Below are 24,920 nucleotides of genomic sequence, written 5' to 3'. Positions count from 1 at the left end.
TCAGAGTTGAGAAATTTACTTCTCAGTGACATAGCCAGTATGTTAGATGAACATCATCTTAATTTCTGGTCTTTTGTATTAGGAGTATCTGTTCCTATTTGACACATAACAAATGTTAATTATTCACTGTTGTGTACTATTGCCCCTAAGAGACTTCAGCTACTGCTTCCTCAAGATTAGCTGCTTGAATGGTCTACCAGGTTATCTAAGATTTTAGTACCTGAGAGCTCTCCATTGGCCAGATCATTTCCATCATCCCTCTTGCCTTCTGACTCAGATTCTGCATCAAGCTGCTTCAGCTGCATAATGCAGCTAGTCAAAACCTAAAGCAGCAGCAAAAAGCCAAATTTTAAACTATAGGACCACAACATTAGGTGTAGTAGTTCAATCACAGAGTCATGAATACAGAAGAAAGTTGTTCTTCAAGAGAGCTTACTTCAATTTCATTTTCTTTATAGGCAAGTGCTTCTTCCATATCATTCTGAGATTTCTGATACAACTTGATCTGTTCACTGAGCTCACTGTGCCTCTCACTCCAGCCTTCTGCTTGTTGCAGCAGCTGAAAGAACACAAGTACAATATTAACAATATTACTGGGATGACAAACAGCATGTAACTCAAGCCATCAGGTTTTAAAACTACACCAGAGTGGCTAAATATGTCAAAGTTAGAGTTGTGCCAAAACAAAAAAGAACATGCCACCCCTTAAAAAAATAATGCTGGCTCATAATGAGGGGAGGCACAGGCAAAAGAACGATCATCTGCAGCCATGCACAAAATCCTTTAAAATGAAAGCACAGCTTTAACTGATATATTTAGATATCATCTTATAATAAAACCAGAAAACAGGAGGGGTGGGTGGATTGCACAGGGGATCAGCATTTTAATATTTTCCCTGGAGCAATAACATTTCTAAAGCTGCCACAAGGCACCCACCCGATACATAAAGGAATTCAGGATGGGATTCACCTAACCATAACATGCATCTTCAGCATCTGTCTAACCATCTATATTTCTTTTAGAATTCATTGTTGAACATTTCCACCTTCTCCAATTTTTCAATATACTGAGAAAGTGTATTGTAAGTGTATTGTATATGGTATATTCCCTTGCCTCAAATGACCTCGGTAGGAGCTGCTGCCCATCAGTGTCAACTGTCAGCAAGGGGAGACTTGCCTTCATCATAACCTGAGCACAATCTAGCTGTTCATCCCCACTCCACTGTGTCAGAGAACCACAGAGTTCCCAAAACCAGATGGGGACATCATTTTGGGTGAGAATTTTTTTCTATAAGCTACTCTTGAGAGCTTCTCAGGAATATAAATGAAGATGTAGATATTCTACATGAGTAAATATTGTAGCTGGCAGCTTCTATGGTGGGGTTTCCTAACCACTTATTTTCCCACAATTGTGCATTCATGTTTCACTTCTACCAAGGTTCCATCTTCTCTAGCTCTAATATCATCAATGTAACAAACGTTAACAGAACATGGCTGTTGCCAGAAGTAATGGGAAGAGAAGGTGTGATAACTATACAGCTATGGTAATTTCTTCAAGAGTCTAGGAATCATCAACTAAGGAAGTTTGACCTGGACTTCTCATCAGCTTTCCTTTCTTCTCTCTCAAGGTCAAAAAGTATTTCTTGTTCAATGTGCTTTCACCATGTCACTTATGTTCTGGCATCATATGGATGTAACTTTAAGTTAGGAAGACACTGAAGAGCATGGCCAGAAATGACCTTCCGGACACTACGAATCTGCACAGGAACAACATTGAGCATGGCTCTGGGGGTGGGGTGGGCAGCTGTTCTTGCCAGTCACAGGAACTAGAGGCACCGTCATCAGGTTTCATTCTCTCACAGAGCAATGCAAATCAGCCTCCTAGCATTAGGGTTCCAGACTGTCTTTGCAATGACCAGCTTTAAGTATAATTCACTGTAAAGAACTGTACTTGTCATATAAGCAAAGGATTTAATAAAAGAAAGTATGAAGCTTGATATGGTCAAATGCAGTGCTTTTTTCTAAAAAAATGTTTAGGGGTACTCTCATTTTGACTCAGGAAAATCACCACTTTATAGTTCAAATTGGAAAAAATAAAAACAGCAAACGGACAAAAGTACAAAGATTCACAAAATGTTTAGTGGTACGCGTGGTTTCTGCACATGTTGTAGGGGGACGTAAAGGGCAAATGGGGCTTATTAATCTGAGAAGGTAGCCCATCTAGGAGAAGGAAAACCCTGAGCCTAAACTTCTGCTGCCTTGTGGGATATCTTCAGGAGAGGAAAAAGCTAAGGAGTAAACCCTACACAAAATCTGAGCAGAGTCACTAAGATGGTTGGATTGCACCTTGTACGCCTCCTTCCGGCAACTCCAGCTAAGCTGGTGCCAAACATATTGCTCTGCTTTCCTTTGGACCACATCAGTGAGGCTGAGAGGGGGGTCTTGTTGTCTAGACGGTCCAGGACCTCCATATATACTACCCAGGCTTACATCCCGGAGAGGTCACTTCGGTGCTGATAACACAGCGTTTAGACTTCAGCTGCGGAGGTGCACTCCATTGTCTCTCAAGACAGATGAATGCCAACAACTACTCATGCCCCTCAATATTTTAAAATGAGCAAACTTTTCAAGAAGAATTAACTTGGTCTGATATGTACACAAAGCAAAGCCTAATTTATGAAGAACAGCAGTTTAACAAAAATGGCACACTCACTTGCTCCTTACTCTTCTTAAGTCTCGTATTCTCTTCTTGAATACGACTCAATTCAGACTTCACTTTTTCTTCACTTAGTTTAGCTTCATTAAGAGCTATCTGCACCTAAAAATTCCAATAATTTCAAGTTTAATATGCAAACCACATAAAAATGCCAGCTTACACCAAAAAAGCACAGAATAATTTAATAACCCACAACATTCAGAATTTAGATTCTTCTATTATCTTGGGAGACCATACCTCCCATTAAACTATGGTTAAAAACAAATTATGGTTTAATACAAATGCACAAGCTGTATGTGCATGCAGCTAAAAAATTCCTACAGCATTCCTCCCTCCACTTCTGTTGCATCACCTTGAAACATGACAGATTCTCGCTTGTCGTGATGTTCAAACCCAAGCTCATGGTATTAACCCTGAACAAACTGCAAGCAGTAAGCCAAGACCAAACTTTTGTTTATTGCTCATAGATTTGTTTATTTGAACATCAGGACAAGCCAGACACTTAATTGGTCCTGGTAGCACAGCAGGAGTGTGAAGAGCAGAATGAGAACTTTTCAGCAGCATGCACCGGCAAGTTGTGCATTCACATTGAACAGTAATTTGTTTTTAACTGTGGTTTAAAGTGATGCTGATATCAGGTCAAAGATTTACTTGAATTCAAAATCCAGATGTGTTACCTCAGAGAGCTCTACAGAATGCAATGTGATGACTTCTTGGAAGTTCTCCAAAGACTTCTGCGCTTCTGTGAGCTGTGAATAGGAACAAAAAAGGCATACATATTGGGATTGAAAATGAAAGAGTTATACTGACATTACAGTTACTGAGATGTATAAGTACATAAACTAGTTAAGCTGGCTTTCAGGTTACCAGCAACCTAATATAATTTATTTCAAGTTCTGTAATGAAACCCAGTTACAAAGACCCATCTGTGTTGAGAAATAGGTTCCTTACCCCCTCAAAGAAAGGAGCAGCATACCAAAGATCCCTAAACACATTTACTAGTCTCAGAATAAGAAAAGATACATACTGAGCTGGAATTGCATCAGGAGCACATTCATAAATAGGCTTAGGCAAACAAGTCACTATTTCTCAGTCTCACCAACACAGTATGTGAATACTACTAGCCTACCTTATAGCACTGTTGCAAGGACTGAAATAAGCTCTATGAAGTACTCTGAATACTGCAGTGTGCTAAATAAATGTTAAGCATTATCAGTATGCTTAAGATCAGGGATCAGGCATGTTGTTGGACTCCAACTTCCATCAACCTCAGCCGCCTCCATAAGAGATGATGGGTATTGTAGTTCAGAAACATTTGGAGAGCCACAATGTTTGCTTTAGGTTCCAAGGAAGGGACACCTGCTCCTGGCCCACACCAGTCCTTCCCTAGGGCCTCCCTCCTGGCGTGTATCCTTGGGCAAGATGCATGCCCTGAGGTGGAAATGCAGAGAGGGGAGCCACCCACTCGCCTGGGGTCCACCAGCACCCACCATCGAAATGCGTGGCCAAGGAGAGGTGGCCAGGGAAGGGTAGTGCTTGGCTGCTTGGCCTGCTCTCTGCCACCCTCCTCCTAGGCCTGCTGCAGCTGCAGCTCCAGCACTGCTGGGATGCTGCCAGGTCCGCCAAGGAGTGCCAGCCGCAGTTCCCACTGGGAGCTCACTGTAAAAAGCAGCTACCACAAGGGTGCAGGGAAGGCCACCTGTTGCCTCTTGCACAACACCCGCAAGGTGGGTAGTGGGCGCAATCCTTGCCTTGCCCCAGCTGATGGCAACGCACGCTATGCCATTGTCTAAAGGGCTGTCACATGGAAGATGGAGCAAGCTCGTTTTCTCCTTCTCCAGAGGGTAGGACCCAAACAATGGATTCAAGCTATAAGAAAGGAGATTCTGACAGTAACAGCAGTTTGACGGTGCAAAGGACTTTTTCAGAAAGTGGTGGACTTTCCTTCTTTGGAGGTTTTTAAGCAGAGCTTGGATGGCTATCTCGCATAGATTCTTTAGCTGAGATTCCTACATTGCAGGGGGTTGAACTAGATGACTCTGGGGGTCCCGTCCAACTCTACAATTCTATAAATGTTGTAAGATTATTAACTTAAAAGTTACCATTAACTCTCTGGACTATTTTACCTTCAGAACATAGGAGAAATAATGAAAATAAAGCTTGGAGGCATGAGTGTAGATAGAACATTCCAGGGAAAATTCTAAGGATGTGTGACTAACGAGAGCCATTTGCGTGGATTCCAAAGCAGTGAAGGCCCACATCACACAAAAATGGTCAGGTTTCCAACACCCAATGGAAAATATGAGTTACCAGACTTTTCAATCGTAAGTGCTGACATTTAAATATTAAACAGATTACAGAATTTAATGTCAAATTGAAGTTTAAAAAAAGTTCACCTCTTCAAGTGTTCATGAAGTTCTCCACCACCACCACCTTTCCAAGGAGCTTAACCACACTCTCAAACACACCAACAGCCAGTAGCAAAGTAGGAAAATTTGCTTACTTGTTTCTGTTTCTCTGAGTAGTGCTCTTTCTCACTTTCTAGCATGGTGTGCAATTTTTTCACTCGCTCATCTAACAGATGGTTTGTTTCTTTAAGCCCCCTGATTGTGTCCTGTTAACAGCAATGGAAAGATATGTTTATTTTGTTTAAATATTTTAAACATCTGTCATAAGAATAAAATCCTTGTTTCATACCTTAAGCCCTGTAGCCTCATCTGAGAGATTTGTGTTTTGTTTCTGGGCCTCGTTCACAGCTTCTTTTGCTGCTTTTATCTTTTTAAAAGAAAACAAACAAATATGGAAAGTAGAAACTTAACATTAATTTCATTTTTGATATCCCAAATTATGATCTTCCCAATTATACCACTAAAAGAGATTAGAGGACACGCACATTTTAGATTATCCAAACACTGATATTAAATTTTTAACTTCAGAATAATAAAGACATGCAGACAGCACGATACCTTTTGATCATATTCCGACATCTTTTCTAAGATTTCTGTCTTTTCTTTTAAGAGAGTTTTAATCTTTTCTACAAGTTGTTTTTCTGTCACTAGAAAAAAGAAAATTAGGGACAAATGTGGAGCATTTTTCTGTAGAACTGGGCTACCCTGCTAACCCTTACACATCACATGTACCTCAACAATTACAAATAAAAAATGCCCCAACATGGCCCCCACCCCACAACACTGATGTCAACTGCTGAAAATGGTGAGCTTAGACATCACAATATATCATGGATCTATCATTCAACTTAGGTTCAGTTTCCCTGAGCTGGGACTGTCAACTCCAGTGTGCATGCAGTTCACTGGAAAAAAGGGCTCTTTTCCCACCCTGGAGATCTTGTATTAGGCTTCTGCATTTTATGCTAACAGACACAGCACATTATGACCCTTTTTGGGGACTCAAGGGGAAGGTATTCTTCATACTGAAACCTATTATGTCAAAGCTCCAGTGAGCTAGTGGGGAAAGACACGTTCAAGATGCACTGGAAAAAGTTAGGCAGACAGGACAAAGGGGGCTATTGGAAAAAGGCAGGATTCAAAGGCCTGTATATGCACCAAAGCTTCTTAGGCCTTCCTTTCTCACTGCTTTTCCCACCCTCTCAAAACAAAAACAAAACCACCCTTGGGAGATTCTCCTAAGTAGAATCCAGCACAGCACAAAGGTGTAGAGACAGACGTGGAAGTTCCCATGAATCCAGGAAAACACCTGAGGGACAGGTACATGCAATCTTTGGATTACAACCTGGTCTGCCTAGACAAACAGAGTAAAGGGCAGCCAGAATACTGAAGTGTACAAATAGCTCTTTATACATGTGGTATTAAATAATAAATTCTGATACTAAGTGCTCAAAGTTATATTAAACAATAAAGCAATCATGCCATACAATCTGCAATATCGCAAGGACAAAATATTCCTACCTTGATACATTCTACTCTTTACCTACAAAAGGAATGGATAAAAGACAGCATTATGAGAAAGATTATGCCATTTTATTAATGCCATCAACAAAGAAAAGTAAATGTTTGTCAATAACCGCTCCAAGAAATATCAACACAAGCATGGTTTCCATTGCAAGTATCAATTTACATTATGCAAGCAAGCTTCTAATAAAAGCTTTTAGGTTCTGCTTCAAAGTCAGGCCAAAGTTCTGGTTATGCAAGTACTGTGTGGGTACAATTAAAAACATTTGATTTTGAAACTAAAAGAGCAACAAGTAAAGTACCAGTTTGAAGCTTGCCCATCAAGCCATTCTATCACTGATGATGTTGTAATTTGAGGCAATAATAAACTTGCCACACAAATAATTATAGAAACTTCTCCCTTTATTTTGAGAATGTAGACCACTGTCCATATTATCAGTACTGAAACTGTCTAGGAAGGATCCATCTTTGCCATTACTATTTATTGTTCAGTTTTAACATTGGATTTAGCAACTGCAGAACAGTACGTTTCCAGTAAGTGTCAATGTGGCACTTTTGACACAAATGTTCAGCACTGACTTGTTTTCTGTTAAAACACTTCATTAAAAAGTATTTAAAATAAATTTACGTGCTTTACTGTTGAAGGTAGAAATATTTGACACCAAATATTGAAGCTTGAAAGACTTCATAATCATAACTGTCAAAGCTCAGCCAGATAACTAAACATCAGTATACTGTATCCGACCTTGAAAATATACTTACGGATAGACAAGTTCTCCACAAGAAAATGGCAAGTGTAGCAAATCCCACAAAGACAGTAATAACAATGGGCTCCCAAGGAAGTCCATGGAAGTCAGGACCAGGCTGCATGTCTTCAGGTAGTGTTGAAACCAACTAAAAAAAAAGTTGGCATATTTTATTTTTCTTAAAAGCTGTCAAGTGAGTACATATTTAGAAAATGCACCAAACTCATAGGAAAGTTTACACAGAAGAATGTCCACTAATTTCAATGGGGTCCACTCCCAATTGTGTCTCATATGCCTGGAAAGCTTCATCCTTACAACCAAAAATTATAGCCTAATCATATGCATACAGACCAGAACAGAAAGGACTTAATGTAAAGTATGACAAAATCTAAGGGGTTCTCTCACCAAAGATAAGGCAGCTTGAGCTGGGTTGTGGGAAAAGAATTCACAAGCAGTTCCCTCTGTTCTGAATTTGCTTAAAGGGATTCTAATTTTTAATTCTTCCAACAACAACAAAATCAATATTCCCTGTTACTGTTAACTTTTGGATTTCTTCTTCTTCTTCAACAACATCATCCTACACATTTAAATTTAGCCAAATTAAACATAACATAATCTTAAGTCTAAACCGCTGATGACTTTCAAGTTGTTAGTTTTCTTAAATTATTCCTCATTAGAATTTCAAAATATATATACTGAAAAATTCAGAAAGTACATTTCAGAACCCATACTTTACTAAGTTTTGAAGTTGTGTAAATTATTATTTTACCTGCACAACCAATACACTAACACAAAAATGTAGAAATTCTCTCATAAATCTTATATTTCAACATACTTCACCATGGTGAAGTGTGTTGAATCAAAGATATGTATATTGAACTAAAGCTGTTGGATCCTTGATAGCTTGCTATTACACCACACATTTACAACATCTTGTTATTGAGAGTTACACAAGCTTTCAGTTTCGTTCCCAGAAACCTTTGCATCACTAGGTGTACTGATATGCAGAAAACAGGGGGTGGAGTGGAGAAACTAGGACTCTGTTCACACAGAACTCAAAACACAATTATTCCAGGTTCCTATGTCACTATAGAACACAAGCATAATTAGGTATTTGTCATACTGAAATCTATGACACATATAGCAGTACAGGATCTATGTGACCTCTCTCCCAAAACATATAGACACAAACAAGAAAACTTTACTGAAATGTACATAATTCTAATTTGTGTTTTCTAGAGTCCTTTGCAAAGTGGAAGGGAAGGATGCCTTATTTATTTCCCGTAAGAGTCTGACGTTACATGATACAGGAGCATGAGGTTTCAGAGCCACAAACATTTATAAACAACTCACTGTAAAATGGGGGCTGGGACTAGAGAAAGCAGTCAAGATACAACTTCAGGGCCATTTACTGAACCCTCGAAAATTGTCTGATCTCCTCTACACTCCTATCTCCTGTGAGCCCACGAACTTGCAAGAACTACGAAAGCTGATCTAAACAGGTTTATCCCCACTGGAACTCTGTATTCTGCAAAAGTCATTTCAGGGCACAACTTGTTTTTGGGCTGTGCACGCGTTTTAAAAACAGCATTACATTCCCCACCCCCAGCAGCAGCACCGGACTAGCGTTTGTTAAATCTTTCTGCCGATCCACATCTGCCCTGCAAAAGGGGGTGGAGAGAGAGGCAAGGAGTAAACAAACCCTCCTCTGTCGTACGGAAACCCACGTTTCCCCTTCTCCCTGTGTCATCTCAAGCACTAGTTTCACCTAGTTTCTCCTCGCACTGTCTCTAAAGGCCCATCGGGTTACTTTCACCTCCACCCAACCCCCACCCGCATCCCTCGGCCGCCGCCGCCGCCGCCACGGTCCTTTCCCCAGGTGCGACGGAAGCCCCCAACGGGCGCTCGGAGCCTTCAAAATACGAAGAGCCCTGGAAGGCGCCCCCCCCCCTGCGAGAAGGGGACGACAAGAACCCCTGCGACTACAACTCCCCCCCCCCCGTCTCCTGAGACAACGCCGAGATTCGCCCCTTGCCTGGCCGCCAGCCCCCGGCTCACCTCCAGAAGGCGGCCCGTGAGGGAAGCGTAGCCGCGGGACAGCGGCCCCAGGAGAAGCGCCGCGCCGCCGCCGGGGGCGCCGGGAGGACTGACGGACTCCATATGGGGAGAGGTGGGCGGGGAGAGACGCTCGCCACTATCTGAACGGGAAGGAGGCGGCGGAGGCGAACTTGGCCCGTTCCTCCCCGACCGTTGATACGGCGCCTGTGTTCCCCGCAGGGACACGTCACCTCGCGCTGACCCTCGAGCGACCCTGTGACGTCATCGGCCCGTGCCGGCAGGTCGGGGGGGGGAAGGAGATTCCGGAAGGGAAGGTGGCCGCGCCGGGTCCTTGCCGGAAGTCGGTGAGGGCGGGAGCAGCGGTGACAGACCGGGACGGGTGCTCTTGGCTCGGCAATGGGGTGGGGCAGCACGTTCCTGCAGACTCTCTTTTGACTCCCGAACGCTGTAGCCGTTCACTTGATACGGGGAGCGGGAGCACGGCTGGAGGCGACCACAGGCCTCAGCTCCTCAAACGGCACTGGTTTAAGTTACTTTGGAGGCAAAACTGTTTGGCTTCAAGAGCAAGCGCGTACCTTTTACATTCAGGTGTGTGCAAAAGGGGCGGGGGGGACCACCTATTTGTATATAACGGGTAGTCTAGAAGAACAGGCAATGAAGGCTCTTTTTTGAGCAGGAGAGCAGCATGGGTGTTCCTACTGCTGGTTTTAAACAACTAAAAATCATCGCCATGCATGCTGCCTTTCTCATAATGGGTTCCAGGTGTGTGTTTGCTGAAATCTTTTAAACATTCTTGAACAGCAGTCAACTGTCACTGAAATTACAGTGGTACCTCGGTTTATGAACATAATCCGTTCCGGAAAGCCATTTGAGTTCTGAAAGGTTTGAAAGCCGAAGTCTCAATACAGAAGCTGTGTGACATGTTTGACTTCTGAGGCGTGTTTGAAAACTGAAGCATTTACTTCCGGGTTTACAGCGTTTGGAAACCGAAATGTTCATCAACGGAGACATTCGAAAACCAAGGTACCACTGTCTTTGAACATGCTTCTGTGTGAACGTGGTTCGGACTCGGTTGCAAGCACACTTGGGTGCATAAGGCTGCAATCCTTTGTATTTCTACATGGGAGGGATCTCAACCGAACCACAGTGGGACTCACATATGCACAAGATCAGGCAGCTGCATACCCTTCAACTTGCTTAAACTTCTTTATAAATTTTAAATTAAACATGTATTTAGACATTAACACCACACTGATTATATACACCATTAAGTAGGTACTCACAAGCTCTGTGAAGGGGCGCATATTTTCCTTTGCTGATAAGATAGCACTATCCAAGGCAGCAGTAATATGTGGAGCGGTAGAGTCTGCATCTGATGGATTACTACTCTCTTCTGTGGCATCATCCTTAGCATTAATTATACCTTAGGTTAAAAAAAGTTCCATATATTATTTTCACTAAATGTCTTCAGCAAAAAAAGCATCTTAAAGACAAATACATTACTTTTGGCATAATTATTAACACATTTATCTTCTGTTGTACATCACCCACATCCCTTCAGAAGAAGGGAGAGTCATAAATACATAAATAAAAGCAATAAAAACTGGTCACAATTCAGACTAATTTCTTGTATATCACAAGGATATGACCTCACTGTTCACATTTCTTCTACATTGTGTGTGTGTTACACATTGAGGAAGACACTTCATGCAAGTAGGCTCTAGTCCAGAAATATGCAGGAAGAGGCATTCAAAATTTATCAATTACTGTATATTTGTTCAGAGGCCCTACTTAAGTCTTAATTTAAGTGTATCCCAGGACACAGCTACATTAGTGAAGAAAAAGCATTTTATATGTGTTATAACACTGTGACACCAGATGGCACTGTGGAGTCCCGTCTTTCGCCAACGTGATTTCCCGCTATGAGGTTTACAATGCATTTTCCTGAAACATTTTTTTAATGTGTCTAGATCGAGCCCCAGACCTGTACATCTCAATATTGCAGCTTGTTTACTCATTAGTCAATCTGAGTAAGTCTTGAAATCCATGGGACTTACTTTTGAGTAAATATGTGCTGGCTTGTGCTATAAGTGCACATACTATTGCAACCTAACAACATGATCCTAAGCATGTTCACTAATTAGTAATTCTTATGGCCCAGTAAATGTCTTTCGAATTGCACCCTAGTGGGTTAAGTCCGTTCAAATACACTACTGATTCACGCACAATCCAATACCGGCATCATACCACAATTTAGAGAAAAACTTTCGAAATCTAAAGAGATTTGTCTGTAGAACCTTACTTATATGCAGATACATTTTCTCTGTTGATGACCATAATTTTAGAAGATCTTGTCTGCTGAATTGTTGACTTGAAAATGGTGAAAAAAATCACCACTGATTATCTTACACTAGCATATCAAGGTAGGATTTCTATAACACAGGTTCAAATTCTGAGCCCTCTGTGCATCTCTCGTTTAAATGGAGACAACGCCATATGTACAGTCATATGCTCTGCAATCATAGTAAGCTGCTTAATTAAGGTGTTGACTTTAATTTCATAAGTAATTTCATTCATGGCTGAGTCGGAAGAACATGAGACACTTAATATCAGGGTTGCAGGTTCAAGCCCCATGTTGGACAAAAAAATCTTGCATTGCAGTGGGTTGGACTAGATGACCCTTGGGGTCCCTTTTCACCTCTACAATTCTATGAGAAGTTGTTATATTTTTCTTTGTAACTATGCCTTTGGGCATTGGAAATCTTTAAAAACCTGGACAATAATGTCACCAGCAAAATATACCATTTTGAATATAAATATGCCTACTTTATAGACTTCAATTGGTATGCTTCCTTTAAAAACTACATTGCTTTTTGTTAAGAGAAAGAAGTTAAAGAACAGTTATCAAAAGGTTACCTGGAACGACGTCCCTCTCCATTCCTGAATCAATTGATGTAAGAGTCATATCCGCAACTGGCAATATTTTGTCACTATCAAGGACACCCTTGATTTCTGTTTCATCCAAAGTTCCAGTCTTTTCCAAAATATTCCTATGTTCCTTTGCTTGATCTGGGTGAATAATTTCTTCCTTTGCTGTTGACATCTGTTCCAAATCTCGTGGTAACTCTTGATCTAGGTTCTCTACAGGGCTTTCTATAGAATGTCTGTCATGCTCAGTTTCCTTTGCATTAGCTACAGTGAACAGAAGTATATATTTTAGTTAGGTTATACACCTGCCAGCACCTTGCCTACTTCTTAAATTAAATTTCACATTTTTCTTTGTTTGCAAATACATTACTTTCATTTCAGTAACTCCGAATTAGGAATTTCTATAAACATTTTTTCAGAATACAAATATTAGTAATGTGAAATACTTTTTTTCGTAAGAATGGCCACTATCCCCTGCAGGACTTGTGAACTTTTGTTAATTTATTCTGTTTTTTATCCTGCCTTTCTTACGTCATAGAACTCAAGGGACATATACACTTTCTTCTGTGCAGACCAACTGACCAGCTTAGCTTCAGCAACATTGCTGCATATTGTTGTTTCAGATTGACGACTTTGAAGAATTCTAGCTACCATTTTAAATAAATAAATTTTCAACTAGAGAGATAAGCTTAAAAATTTAAGAACTGCCCAACAAACAACCAGCATATATTCAGCCTTAGGATTTTTACAGGCCGTTGCCAGGACTTGCCAACTCAAAATATTTCCGCTGTTTAACATTTGTTCCTCAAACGGAACAAGTGAAACATTTCCAATGGTTATGGATTAGCAACCAAAACTTCAACATGGATATGCAGATTATATGAAGCTGGAAATGCAGTCCATTTTCAGTGGGGCTTTCAAGACTGATCAAACTTTCAATCTTTATTTTATTGTCTTAGTAGCACAGAATACAAATTACGATTGTCTATCCCAAGGTTGGTAAACAAGTGGTGAAACAAATATATAGTAAAACTTTTTGTCATCAAGTTCATTCTTAAGAGTTTGAAATTTTAATAAATCATGATATTCCACAAATTAATGCTTCATCTCTCATGTTCATTTTGAATGTAGTAAATATATAATAATCAAACATTTTAAGAACATATGCTCTATAATTATAAAGTTCTTACTGTCAGATAGTGCCAGCTGAGCAACTGTGAAGGTGGTCAATTTGTGTGGCAAAATATGCATGCAGGCTCCAGACCACTGTCTGGGGAACAGAATGACCTCATTGCTAATATGACAAGCTGGCTTATCCCATTAGAGACTTTCTAGGTAAAAATGAAGTTCTCACACTTGGTCTTCACAAGCCTCAAGCCAAAACAAAAAATAGGCTAGAGCTAGTTCTTGGTGTGGTATTTTTATTTATTTTTTTATATCCCACTTGTTACACTAAAGTCCTTGTGAGGGGTATTCAGCTAACGTTTTGCTCAGAGTAGACTAATTAAAATTAATAGACCTAACTTTGCCATGTTCATTAATTTCAGTGGGTCTCCTCTAAGTAAAGCTCAGTTGCATACTATTCTGTATCCCTTCAGACTGCAGGTGGGGTGTCACATCTGAATGCAAAATAAGCTCCCTCTGCATAGGTACACAGGGTATTTCCATCAAGGCTTGCAACATAAAGCACATTCAATTTCATTCAAAGTAAAACACCATGATTTAAATCTGGAAATAGTTTGTTAAATTCACTGAGCAATTAATCATTTTGATTCAGAGTTCACCAGCTGTCTTAAAAAGTTTCCTCAGCAATTATCCTAGACAAGGGTTGGAGAAATTCTTTAAATAAGTTCAACAACAAGTTTGCAGGTGCCTATGTGTCAAGGGTTTCTGGCATATTTTGTAGCCCTGTCAATAACTCAAAATATAGCACAATCCTACACAAATCTTCTCAGAAGTAAGTTCCACCAAGTCCAGTGGGTCTTATTCCTAGGAATGCATAGGGCTGCAGACTCAAGACTTACCTGTAATGGCTTCACTAGAGTCCATCCCAGATTCCGGAAGGGAGGCAAGTGGAGCACTCTCGCTAACTGGAGAGTATTTTTGCCTTAATGAATACATTAATTCCTGGATGTCATCCATTAAGGCAGCCTCGTCATCAAACAAATCAATTTCCTTGATCACTTCTTCTTTATTTTCTGCCTCCCTGGAATCTAAAACTTTGTTCAGAACATCCAGAATATTAGACTCTGAAGATTCAAGGATCCGGTCCAATGCCTCTTCAGTGTCTGCATGGCTATCAGTGTGTTTCTGAGCAAACATCAGCTCCAACTCCATGTCATGAAACAAAGATTCTATCCTGAAAATATGTTGCTGTCCAAGATACTTTTGGATACGTGCAATACGTTTTTCATCAAGAAATTCTTTCATGATATTGAGCTGCCTCACAGACTCACTGTACTCTGGCTCTGCAGCTTCATGTGCTTTCTCTGAAACATCTTCAGGCCCAAAGTCATCGCTGGAGTGCTGGTGCTCTGTTGAGGTCTGTAACTCTTCATGAAAGTCATTCTTGTTTTCGAACTCAGAAGTATTTATTTTATTTGACATTATTTTATCACGTATATACTGGGCTTTTTCCTGAAGCAGAGAATTTTTCACTTGAGGCGCCACTTCCTCCTGATTTTCCTCTTTGATTTCCTTCCTCTCGCTCAGCTGAGGATCTTTATTTATTTGTATTCCTTCCTGTGCATCATTCCAATCTTCCATGCCATCTTTCTTGGCCTGCTCAAGTGTTGTTATTGCATCTTCTCCTATTGCATCAACAGGATTAGCAGCTCTTGAAATAGCACCATTTGGCATTTGCAACGGAGTGGTACCACTTTCAGCCTCTGACGTGAAACTTTGTTCATCTGCAAGTCTCTCTTTAGACAGTTTTGCGCTCACTGCATTTTCATCCTGTAGTAACTCCTCTTCTAGTACTTCAGGGAAATCATCTTCTTCAGCATCTAACTCCACAGGCTTAAGTTCTTCTGTGTTTTGCTGAGTAAGGTTTCTATGTTGTGTGACTTGCGTGGGTTTTTCTATAATCAATTTCTTCTCTTCTTCCTCCTTTTTTAAATCCTGGGTTACAGTTTCTTGTTCAGATTGGACAATAGGCACTTCAGTATCTTCCTCTGTGGGAATGCTCTCCATAGCAGAGTCATTTGATTGCTTCGTATTACTGAGCACCTTCCCAAGTTCAAGATCTTCTCCATCTTGCTTTGTTTTGCCTTCCAAAAGGTCAGAAGCGCCCAGTTCAGGTTGAGATTCATTTGTTAGTTCTTCCACCAAGTGTGGTAAAATGTTCATTGGCTGTTTACCATCGCCATCTTTTTTGCCTATTTTTTCCCATAAAGATTTGTGTTTTGTATCATTTTCTAAGCTATCTTCAATGTTAGCATCTCTTGTTTCCTTTCCTTTTATTATTTTATGAAGAGAAAGGCCTTCTGGGTCATCTTTGATATCACCTAGGGGTGGTTTTAAATGTTTTTCCTTAGCTCCCATGGATGCTTTAGGCTGCCGGCCACCTCCATAATTCGAAAAGGCACCAAAATCATGTGTAGAAGTGCTTTGCAGTTCTTCTATGGTGGGTTCAACTTCAGCTTTTGAATACTCTTCTTCGTAGTCCTGAGTTTCATGTTTTTCCCCCTTAGGGTCCCCCACATCTACATTATGTATCTTCTTTGTAATCAGATCATTTTCTGGTGTGATGCTATCATCTTCTGCTGAAGATTTTGAATCAGCTAACACATCTGTATTTTCCTTCTTGCTGATTAGGACCACTTCATCATTATCTTCATCATCTTCCTCCTCCTCCTCCTCCTCCTTGTCCCCATCAGTTTCATCGACTGTTCTTTTACCTCCACTGACAATTGCAAAAAAATTATCTCCTAAATTTGTTAGTAAACTAGAGTCGTCTTTTTTCTCATTAACAACTCTTCCTGCAGCTTCCGCAATGCCATCGTCAAGGTCACTAGTTTCTGATTCAAAAACCCCATCAGATGGCATCTCTTCTGGGTCTTCTGATGATTTTGTTTCTTCTGTAAAAGACAGCAAAGGGATTTCTTCAGACTGCTCCTCAGGTTCTTCAAGCTTCTCTGTATCGTAAGAGTCAATGCCCAGATCTTCGCTGAAATCATCATCTAGAGGTGTAACAAGGCTAGTCGTCTCGTCATCAGACACAAGGGCATCTGCAGTTGAGCCAAGTGTTGTTTTCAAGTCTTCCAATACTTTGTGTTGGCGTAGATGTGTGTCAGGGCCATCATCTTCGCCTCCATTATCTGATTGTTTAGCTTTGCCCTGAGATACACTAGAGTTTTTGGCACTTTCATATTTTGGCACTTTTAATGTTTCTTGCAGCATTTCTTCTGAAGGCTGATGTGCACTTTGGTCTCCCTGAGGATTGTCTGTGTTACTATTTACAGTGAGGTCCTTGCTCTTGGAATCAAGAGCTCCCTCTACATTCTCGTTATTTTCAAAAATAAAATTGTCTTTTTGACCCATTTTCGCATGGTCTTCACTGCCGACTTCTGAGCCCACTTCAGAACCATCAGTCTCTGGCTCTACTGACTCTGTATGCTCATCACCTTCTGTTTCCTCTTCCTTTTCAGTTTCTAGCTGAGCTTCTGCATCACTAGCCACCATGTCCTCTGATAATTTTAAAAGCTCTTCTGCATTATAATTGTCAAAATCATCCTTGCCTCCATTAAAGCAAACAAAGTCTGTTTCCTGAAAGAAAATAAATAATCTTAGTTACTTAAGGAAATAATTTATCTTCTAAAATTTACTACTATATTGGCATCTTGCTTTAACCTAGCTGAAATTTAGATTTTTATTGTTCCCACTAAGATCCACAAGGGAGTCATCTATTTAAAATGGATAGTAAGAACTCCTTTAGATTTTGAACAAGTTTAGCGCTACAATCCTGTGCCTGCTTCCTTGGAAATAAGGCTTTATGGACACAGGCATAGGATCAGGTTGTACAGAACAGAAACCCTGATAAATTGTGATGTACCAATTGCACAATGGATTTTGCTTATGCAAACAGGACTTCCCTTTCCTCTGCTCCCCACCCCGCAGCCTCCCACAAAATCTGCTCCAGAAGACTGGGGGCCCTCCAGAGCAGGGTTGTTGTTGTTGTTGCTGCTGCTGCTGTTTTAGTGTGTGGGAGGCTGCAGAGGAGAAGGGGGGAGAAGTTTTGTCACTTGTGCTGGTGTGATCCTGGATCTCAAACAGAAAAATTTATTGGTCTAAAATACAGAGAATTTTGTTGCTGGAGAAAATATTTTAAAGAACAGCTTTTCTTCTTTTTCCATCTCAGTCTTCCCTTTCCCCTTCTCCTGGGTTCATTTATATGGTCTGTTTTTAAAATGAGCCCTTTAAAAGACATGGATTTATTCATGCATATTCCTGAGCCTTGAGAATTGAATATGTGTGTAGATCAAAAGAAACTCACAAATAACTTACATCTGTTGGCAATTCTAGTTCTTCATAGGTGTAAATGTGATTTATCTCAAGTAAATCCTTTGGAAAATATCCAAATTCATTTCCAACCTGAGAGGAAAACAAGGAAATAGAAGGGTCAGTATAAGAAATGGTTTTGTTTCGTTTTAAGTATTTCTGCCTGTTTAGAGGCAACTTTGCTACGAATGCATAGAAGTGTCACTTGCAGTGCATCAGAAGAACTGGTCATGATACTTGGCCCGTCAATTTTTAGTACAAATTTTGGCCCCCTTAAACCATGGGTAGGCAAACTAAGGCCCGGGGGCTGGATCTGGCCAATAGCCTTCTCAATCCGGCCCACGGACGGTCCCGGAATCAGTGTGTTTTTACATGAGTAGAATGTGTCCTTTTATTTAAAATGCATCTCTGGGTTATTTGTGGGGTATAGGAATTTGTTAATTTCCCCCCCAAAATATAGTCTGCCCCCCCACAAGGTCTGAGAGACAGTGGATTGGCCCCCTGCTGAAAAAGTTTGCTGACCCCTGCAAACCCTTTTAAGAATAATAGGGGTCAGGAATACAGAATAAAACAAGTTTTTATGTATTTGAAATAATACAGTAAGTTTAAATGGCAGCTACAGTGGTACCTCGGCTTAAGAACTTAATTCGTTGCAGAGGTCCGTTCTTAACCTGAAAATGTTCTTAACCTGAAGCACCACTTTAGCTAATGGGGCCTCCCGCTGCTGCCGTGCCACCAGAGCACAATTTCTGTTCTCATCCTGAAGCAAAGTTCTTAACCCAAGACACTATTTCTGGGTTAGCGGAGTCTGTAACCTGAAGCATCTGTAGCCTGAAGCATATGTAACGCGAGGTACCACTGTATTTGAAATTCATCCTAATAGGCACAGTCAAAGGCCACATACCCTAAAGATTGAAACCATCAAGCATGCTTGCACATATCATTTCATTAGGGGTCAATAACAGTTTGAGGCATCTAGTACAGTGGTGCCTCGCAAGACGAAATTAATTTGTTCCGCGATTTTTTTCGTCTTGCGAAGCACGGTGTCGGGAAAGTTTTGGAACAGCTTCAAAAATCACCAAAGTCTTTAAAAACCTCAAAAAAAGGCTACCACACCGCGTTCTATGAGTTGCTCCTCGAAGTCAAGTCGCAACTGTATTAATGGTGCTAAGAAAAAGGAAACAAACTTGCATGACGTTTCCGTCTTGCGAAGCAAGCCCATAGGGAAAATCGTCTTGCGAAGCAGCTCAAAAAACAAAAAACCATTTCGTCTTGCGAGTTTTTTGTCTTGCGAGGCATTCGTCTTGTGAGGTACCACTGTATATGCAAATGCTTTGCCTCAGCTTCACTGAGAATTTAAAGGAAATATATGGAAAGTTATCAAACAAGTGAAGCAGCAGCGCCTAGATGCAGAATTTCACCACTTCAGCTTAGAGCACTGCAGAAAGGTATACAGTGGTACCTTGGTTTACAAACTTAATCCGTTCCGGAAGTCCGTTCTTAAACCAAAGCGTTCTTAAACCAAGGTGTGCTTTCCCATAGCAGTGGGGGATTCAACTTACACTCAACAGGAAGCGGAACATGTTCTGCTTCCAAGGCAAAGTTCACAAACCAAAACACCTACTTCCAGGTTTGCAGCGTTCTTAATCCAAGTTGTTTATAAACTAAGCTGTTCTTAAACCAAGGTACCACTGTATGAGATTATTAGTCAAACTCCAGAAAAAAATAGTTCTAAGTCTTGCTGAAATATGGAAGTGGCACTCTCACTAGTACATATTTATTTGGAGGTTACTTTAATGGAACTTGCTTTCAACTTAAGGAATTTACTGGGACCTTTGATCCACATTTGAAGCATACTGTGGGCATAGGTGTGCCCAACTTCATCTAGATTGCATTCTTTTTGCCTGGCTCAAAAGCTGATGTTTGTCTTTGTTTCTTGTACTTGATTATTCTGTATTTAACAGTGTATATTCAGCACCATACTCTTCAGAAATTAAATGTAAAAGCCAACAGGCATTGTGGTACTTAGGATCAAACTAGGTGTGATGTTTAAAGCATCTTTGCATTTTTACATTTGATAGCAGCCAATGGAAAATAATTGGGATCACAATCACAGGTGGAGAGCAGGGTTAAATCTTCCTTCCCCTGCTGCAGTCTTCTGCTCCTCTGAAGCTGCAATTTACACTGGCAGGAAAGCTCTAATTTGGTTCTAAGAGACAGGGCTCAGAGGTAGAAGCCATTCTTACATTGTCTAAAACTGGGAGAGCATGGCTGGAAATTCCAGCTTCTATACAAGCAAAGAGAAAATATGAATTTTGCATACACAAAGCAGGTTTTCCCCTCCCATCCTACTTTGCTCTCCTCGAAATCCATTTTTCTACCATTGAACATAACAATAATGAGATGTTTTCATTGTTCTTAAACCTAGCATGAGATAAGTTACCGTATTTTTCGTTCTATAACACGCTCCAGACCATAACACGCACGTAGTTTTTAGAGGAGGAAAACAAGAAAAGAATATTCTAAACGAAATAGTGGATATATGATTTTTGTGGTTCATGCTGTGGCCACAGACATGTGATCTGACAGTGAGTTTGGAGTAGCCCAATGCAAAAATCTTGAGGATCCATGTGGATCCATGCTTTGTAACCACAGAGGAGGGAAGGAAGGGGAACCATGGATCCTCTGCTCACGACTGCAGCAGATCCCACCCGCAGGCATTCGCTCCATAACACGCACAGACATTTCCCCTTACTTTCTAGGAGGAAAAAAGTGAGTGTTATGGTGCAAAAAATACGGTACTTCCTAACAAATAGCATATTTGCAGAGCAAGTTATGGTTTGTAGGCCAACATCACATTCAAAATGCCCTTGTGATATTCTCTTATTTTCAAATACCCCACCACCACTCTGCAAACATTTCCCAGTATTTTAAAGTCTATTTGACTCCTTGCTATTGTTTAAATTATTCACACTCAACATCAATGCAAGACCACCCTTCTTTTGTCAACGTGTATTTCAGTAAGAATCATTAATTCCACACAAGAGGCAAGATGCTACTCTAGTAAAATGCAAACTATGGAAGGAAGCTAAATCTCTCATCCTAAACGTGGTGACTAGAGAGTAAGTCCCACTGAACACAGAGGTGCTTATTTCTGAGTAAACATGCATAGGCATGCACTTTCTGATTTTATCCCAGCTTACTGCTTTCTAGAAAAGATTCACACTTCTGCTCTCATTCAGTTCTTACAACTGTTATCAGGAAGCCAATATTAGCAGCCAAGAATTGCTACAGAGATTAGATAACTTAGGCATTTAGAAACTGGCAGAACACATTAAGTAAACAAACGCTAAAGATAATGTGCTCAGTTAGAATGCTGTCCATGAGTGTTGTCCCTTTCCTAAATATCCTGGTGGTTTTATTGCCAGGAAAACATCCCAGATATTTACTAATAATTAAATGGACCACTTCCTGGCTTCAAAGAAGTTAGTAAAAGTTGAGAGCAGGTGATTCAGATGTCTTTTCATAGGGCTTGAGAAATATATTTCCAATTTCTGGATGCCAGATTCATTATTATTATTATTATTATTATTATTATTATTAAGTCTGCATCAAACTCTTAGATGCCAGGCCTACGAAGAGATGGAAAAACAATGCCACACAGTTCTTGGCTGAAAGCATCAGCATCATTTTGTATGCAATTAAACCAGGGATTTATCTGGTTATCTGGCTTATAGGATGGTACAGTAAAATGAACATCTGTCTAGTATATAATACTCTTCTATGAACAAACAGAATGCTAGCTGGATATGGTATTCTCTTTGTTCAGTATTTATTCTTAAATATTAGTGCAAACTAGTAACACCCAAAGTCAAGGTTGCACAATAGGTGTTCTTGACATAGACTGCATCTTTTTTGCAGCCGGAATGGACAGTTTTTCCGTATTAACTTTGTAATCAGTTACAAAGGATTTAAGATATTGTACTGTACTCTCACCTTAACCTTTGTTGAGTTACCTTAAACTTATTATTGTATACAGCTGTTTGTATGCACATTAATTTGGCTAATGTGGGTGTGAACTTTTTAATTATTTCTTTTGTTTAAAAACTTGAGGCTCTAATTATCCAGCCTTTTGTTTCAAAGCCGGCCCTCTCAAGTCTTCATATTTTGTGTTTATAAAGCCCTGGCAAGCCTGGAAACAGATGCCTCCTAATTATCCAGGTTATTTGTGGCACAGTAATGTCAGAGGGGACTTACTGGAAGAACACAATGATTCCATTCTGCCATTTTCACTGCATGCAGTGCTTTTCCTGTTTCAACTGTGCAACTTTAATTGGACTCTATTGCCAGCTGAGAGCCTGTTGTGCCATAATCCCACTTGTGTATTCCAGTGAAAGCAGTTGTAATGGTGTTGTAATGGCTCATAGTGGCAGACTTTCCTTTACAAAGGAAAAAAAAATATGCTCAGCATGCTACAAGGAATTCGTTCAACCAGACAAGTCTGTGTAAGGGGCGGGGGACAGCCAGGTACACTTTTCCTTGGCCTTGGAGGGCTAAGTTGCCTGCAGAAGCCCACCAGGGCCCTACCGGACTTACGCTGTCCTGCCAACATCCTACGCCTCTGACAAGCTCTGCACAGGCCTGCAGTCAGAATACCCAACCTTAAGGGACTGTTCATTTGTTATTTAGCAGTGACAAATTATAGCCTAGTAGGTACAGTGGTGCCTCACAAGACGAAAATAATCCGTTCCGCGAGTCTCTTCGTCTAGCGGTTTTTTCGTCTTGCGAAGCAACCCTATTAGCGGATTAGCGCTATTAGCGGTTTAGCGGTTTAGAGGCTATTAAAGGCTTAGCGGCTTAGCGGCTAAAAGGCTCTTAGCGGCTTTACCCACAGGAATGGGATTCAAGACTAGTGTTTCTCATGGTATAGGAGTAGGAAAGAAAGTAACTAACTAGCACTTACTAAATTGGGAGCACAGAGAGAGTTGTAAGTTTAGCTGAACTGGAAGCAGCTTGGTGATTGTGGTATGTGTCTACACTGTTGCTATCTAAGAATCTAATGCAAGTACAGTGGTACCTTGGGTTACATACGCTTCAGGTTACAGACTCCGCTAACCCAGAGATAGTACCTCGGGTTAAGAACTTTGCTTCAGGATGAGAACAGAAATCGTGCAGTAGCGGCGTGGCGGCAGCGGGAGGCCCCATTAGCTAAAGTGGTGCTTCAGGTTAAGAACAGTTTCAGGTTAAGAACGGACCTCCGGAACGAATTAAGTACTTAACCCGAGGTACCACCGTAGTTTTTTTGCCTCACTTGCATCCAATAGGCTTTGCTTGTAGAATTAAAAAATAACAAGTCTCTGATGCTCTCTCATGCAGAGGAAACTTAAAGGCTGTAGGAGTACCCTTTGAATTCTCAGCAAAGTGTGGAGTACTTAATGAATATGTTTTAAAATGCACAGAGCAATGTCAATGAAAATACCTTTAAACTTCTCTGCAGTAAGCAGTGAAAGAAAGAAAGAGTAATTAAAATGTTAGTTGAATACCACCACATATCTCTTCTGGTAAGTTTTACTCAGAGAAGACCCCCTGAAAATAATGGACCTAACTTAGTAATATTATTTAATCTCAGTGGGCCTTTTTGTGAGCAAATCTTAGTTGAATGCCACCCATGCAGTTTCCCCCCATTTGTGTTAGATGTTGAACGTGGGCTCTTTGGCATTCAAAACAGTTGCTCTGCCATTGAGCTAGGGCCCTTAAATAGAATTAAAGTGTGTATATCTCTGTATCCAAGCCATTGTTAGTTCTTTTGTGTTGTTAGTGTACCACATTTTTAGAAAGCACAATTTATGCTCCCAATATGAAACAGATGAGATCCTTTATCATGCTCCAGAATGCAATTAAAATATTTCTCTTGTGCAATACTGCCTTTGTGGTATATCCTTCCAAATTTTTCAGGACCAAATTGCAGATTTTGTAGTTGTAAGCTTCACTCAAAACTGCTCTCCATTTCCCAATCATGGGGTAGGGGAGAAATTACAGGGTCCCAAAATCTTTTCCTCCCATGGAGACACAATTCTGAATGGACAAGTGGCAGAGTAAGAGAGGGTACACAACGCTTTTCAGCAAAGGTTGATGGCAGAAACAGAGTAAAAGTAACATGCAATTGTGGGCAATATATACTTAGTGGCTCAAGCCATTTTCAAAATAAATGCTACCATTAAACACAAAAAACCCTTGCAAATGTGGTAATATGTGCCACAAAAGAAGCATTTTTTAATGGCAAATAATAATTTACCAATGGACTCTTCCTTCCTTGGAGGTTTTTAAGCAGAGGTTGGATGGCCATCTGTCATGGATGCTTTAGCTGAGATTCCTGAATTTAACAGTTACCATTAACCCCCTGACTATTTACCTTCTGAACAAAGGAGAAATATTTAAAAGAAAACTTGGAGGCATGAGTGTAGATAGACCGTTCCAGGGAAATCTCTTGGACTGAGAAGAGTCATATGTGTGGATTCCAAAGCAGTGAAGGCCCTCATCATGCAAAAATGGTTCCAAATACCCAGTGGAAAATATGAGTTACTGAACTTTTCAATCATAGGTGCTGACATTTAAATATTAAACAGAATTTTAAAACAAAGAAACAAAAACCTCATCTGTTTAAGAGTTTGTGAAGTTCTCAACCAAAACCTTAATCACACTCTCAAACATGCAGCTCTACAATTCTATTATAAGTAACAGGAATCTGCTGTCTCGTTTGGGTGATCTGGTAGATTTGCATTTATTCAAAGTTTTCTGAGTCAAGGCAGAATCTCTTCTGCATTAGAAGCTGATGGTGTGCTATTTCTAGTGCAAAACAAAACAAAACTGCAGAGGTGGTGAGTTTAGCTGGATTGGAAGCAGCTTGGTGATTGTATTGCCTCTTTGTAAGCATTCATTTATTTCCAATAGGCTTTGCTTGTAGAATTCAAAGTTAACAAGTTTATTATGCTCTCTCATGCAGAGGAAACTAAAAGGCTCTAGCAGTATCCCTTGACTTCTTGGC

The 24,920-nt window shown here is 40.4% G+C and overlaps 2 protein-coding genes across 5 annotated transcripts in view; one reads left to right on the top strand and one right to left on the bottom strand.

The window, feature by feature from the left end:
• The window catches only part of MIA3 (MIA SH3 domain ER export factor 3), a 35,855-nt gene that overhangs the window by 7,916 nt on the left and 3,019 nt on the right, over positions 1-24,920 (bottom strand). For all 3 annotated transcript variants that reach the window (XM_082217227.1, XM_082217228.1, XM_082217229.1), the window contains 13 exons: positions 17,882-17,968; positions 14,401-17,143; positions 12,365-12,640; positions 10,732-10,871; positions 7,407-7,538; positions 6,642-6,663; positions 5,682-5,770; positions 5,413-5,490; positions 5,219-5,329; positions 3,393-3,464; positions 2,713-2,817; positions 437-559; positions 221-323 (listed from right to left, as the gene is read on the bottom strand). In XM_082217227.1, coding sequence (XP_082073353.1) covers positions 221-323; positions 437-559; positions 2,713-2,817; positions 3,393-3,464; positions 5,219-5,329; positions 5,413-5,490; positions 5,682-5,770; positions 6,642-6,663; positions 7,407-7,538; positions 10,732-10,871; positions 12,365-12,640; positions 14,401-17,143; positions 17,882-17,968 — 4,081 coding nt within the window. The remainder of the gene's footprint in view (positions 1-220; positions 324-436; positions 560-2,712; positions 2,818-3,392; positions 3,465-5,218; positions 5,330-5,412; positions 5,491-5,681; positions 5,771-6,641; positions 6,664-7,406; positions 7,539-10,731; positions 10,872-12,364; positions 12,641-14,400; positions 17,144-17,881; positions 17,969-24,920) is intronic.
• Positions 9,548-24,920, top strand: part of TAF1A (TATA-box binding protein associated factor, RNA polymerase I subunit A) — a 38,243-nt gene continuing 22,870 nt past the window's right edge. For both annotated transcript variants that reach the window (XM_082217744.1, XM_082217742.1), the window contains exon 1: positions 9,548-9,729. The gene's annotated coding sequence lies outside the window, so the exon portion shown is untranslated. The remainder of the gene's footprint in view (positions 9,730-24,920) is intronic.

This window comes from Podarcis vaucheri (assembly GCF_965113315.1).
Source record: "Podarcis vaucheri genome assembly, chromosome: 3".
NCBI classification, from domain to species: Eukaryota; Metazoa; Chordata; class Lepidosauria; order Squamata; family Lacertidae; genus Podarcis; species Podarcis vaucheri.
Note: the sequence above shows the minus strand (reverse complement) of the source record. Positions and strands in the feature narration are given on the sequence as shown.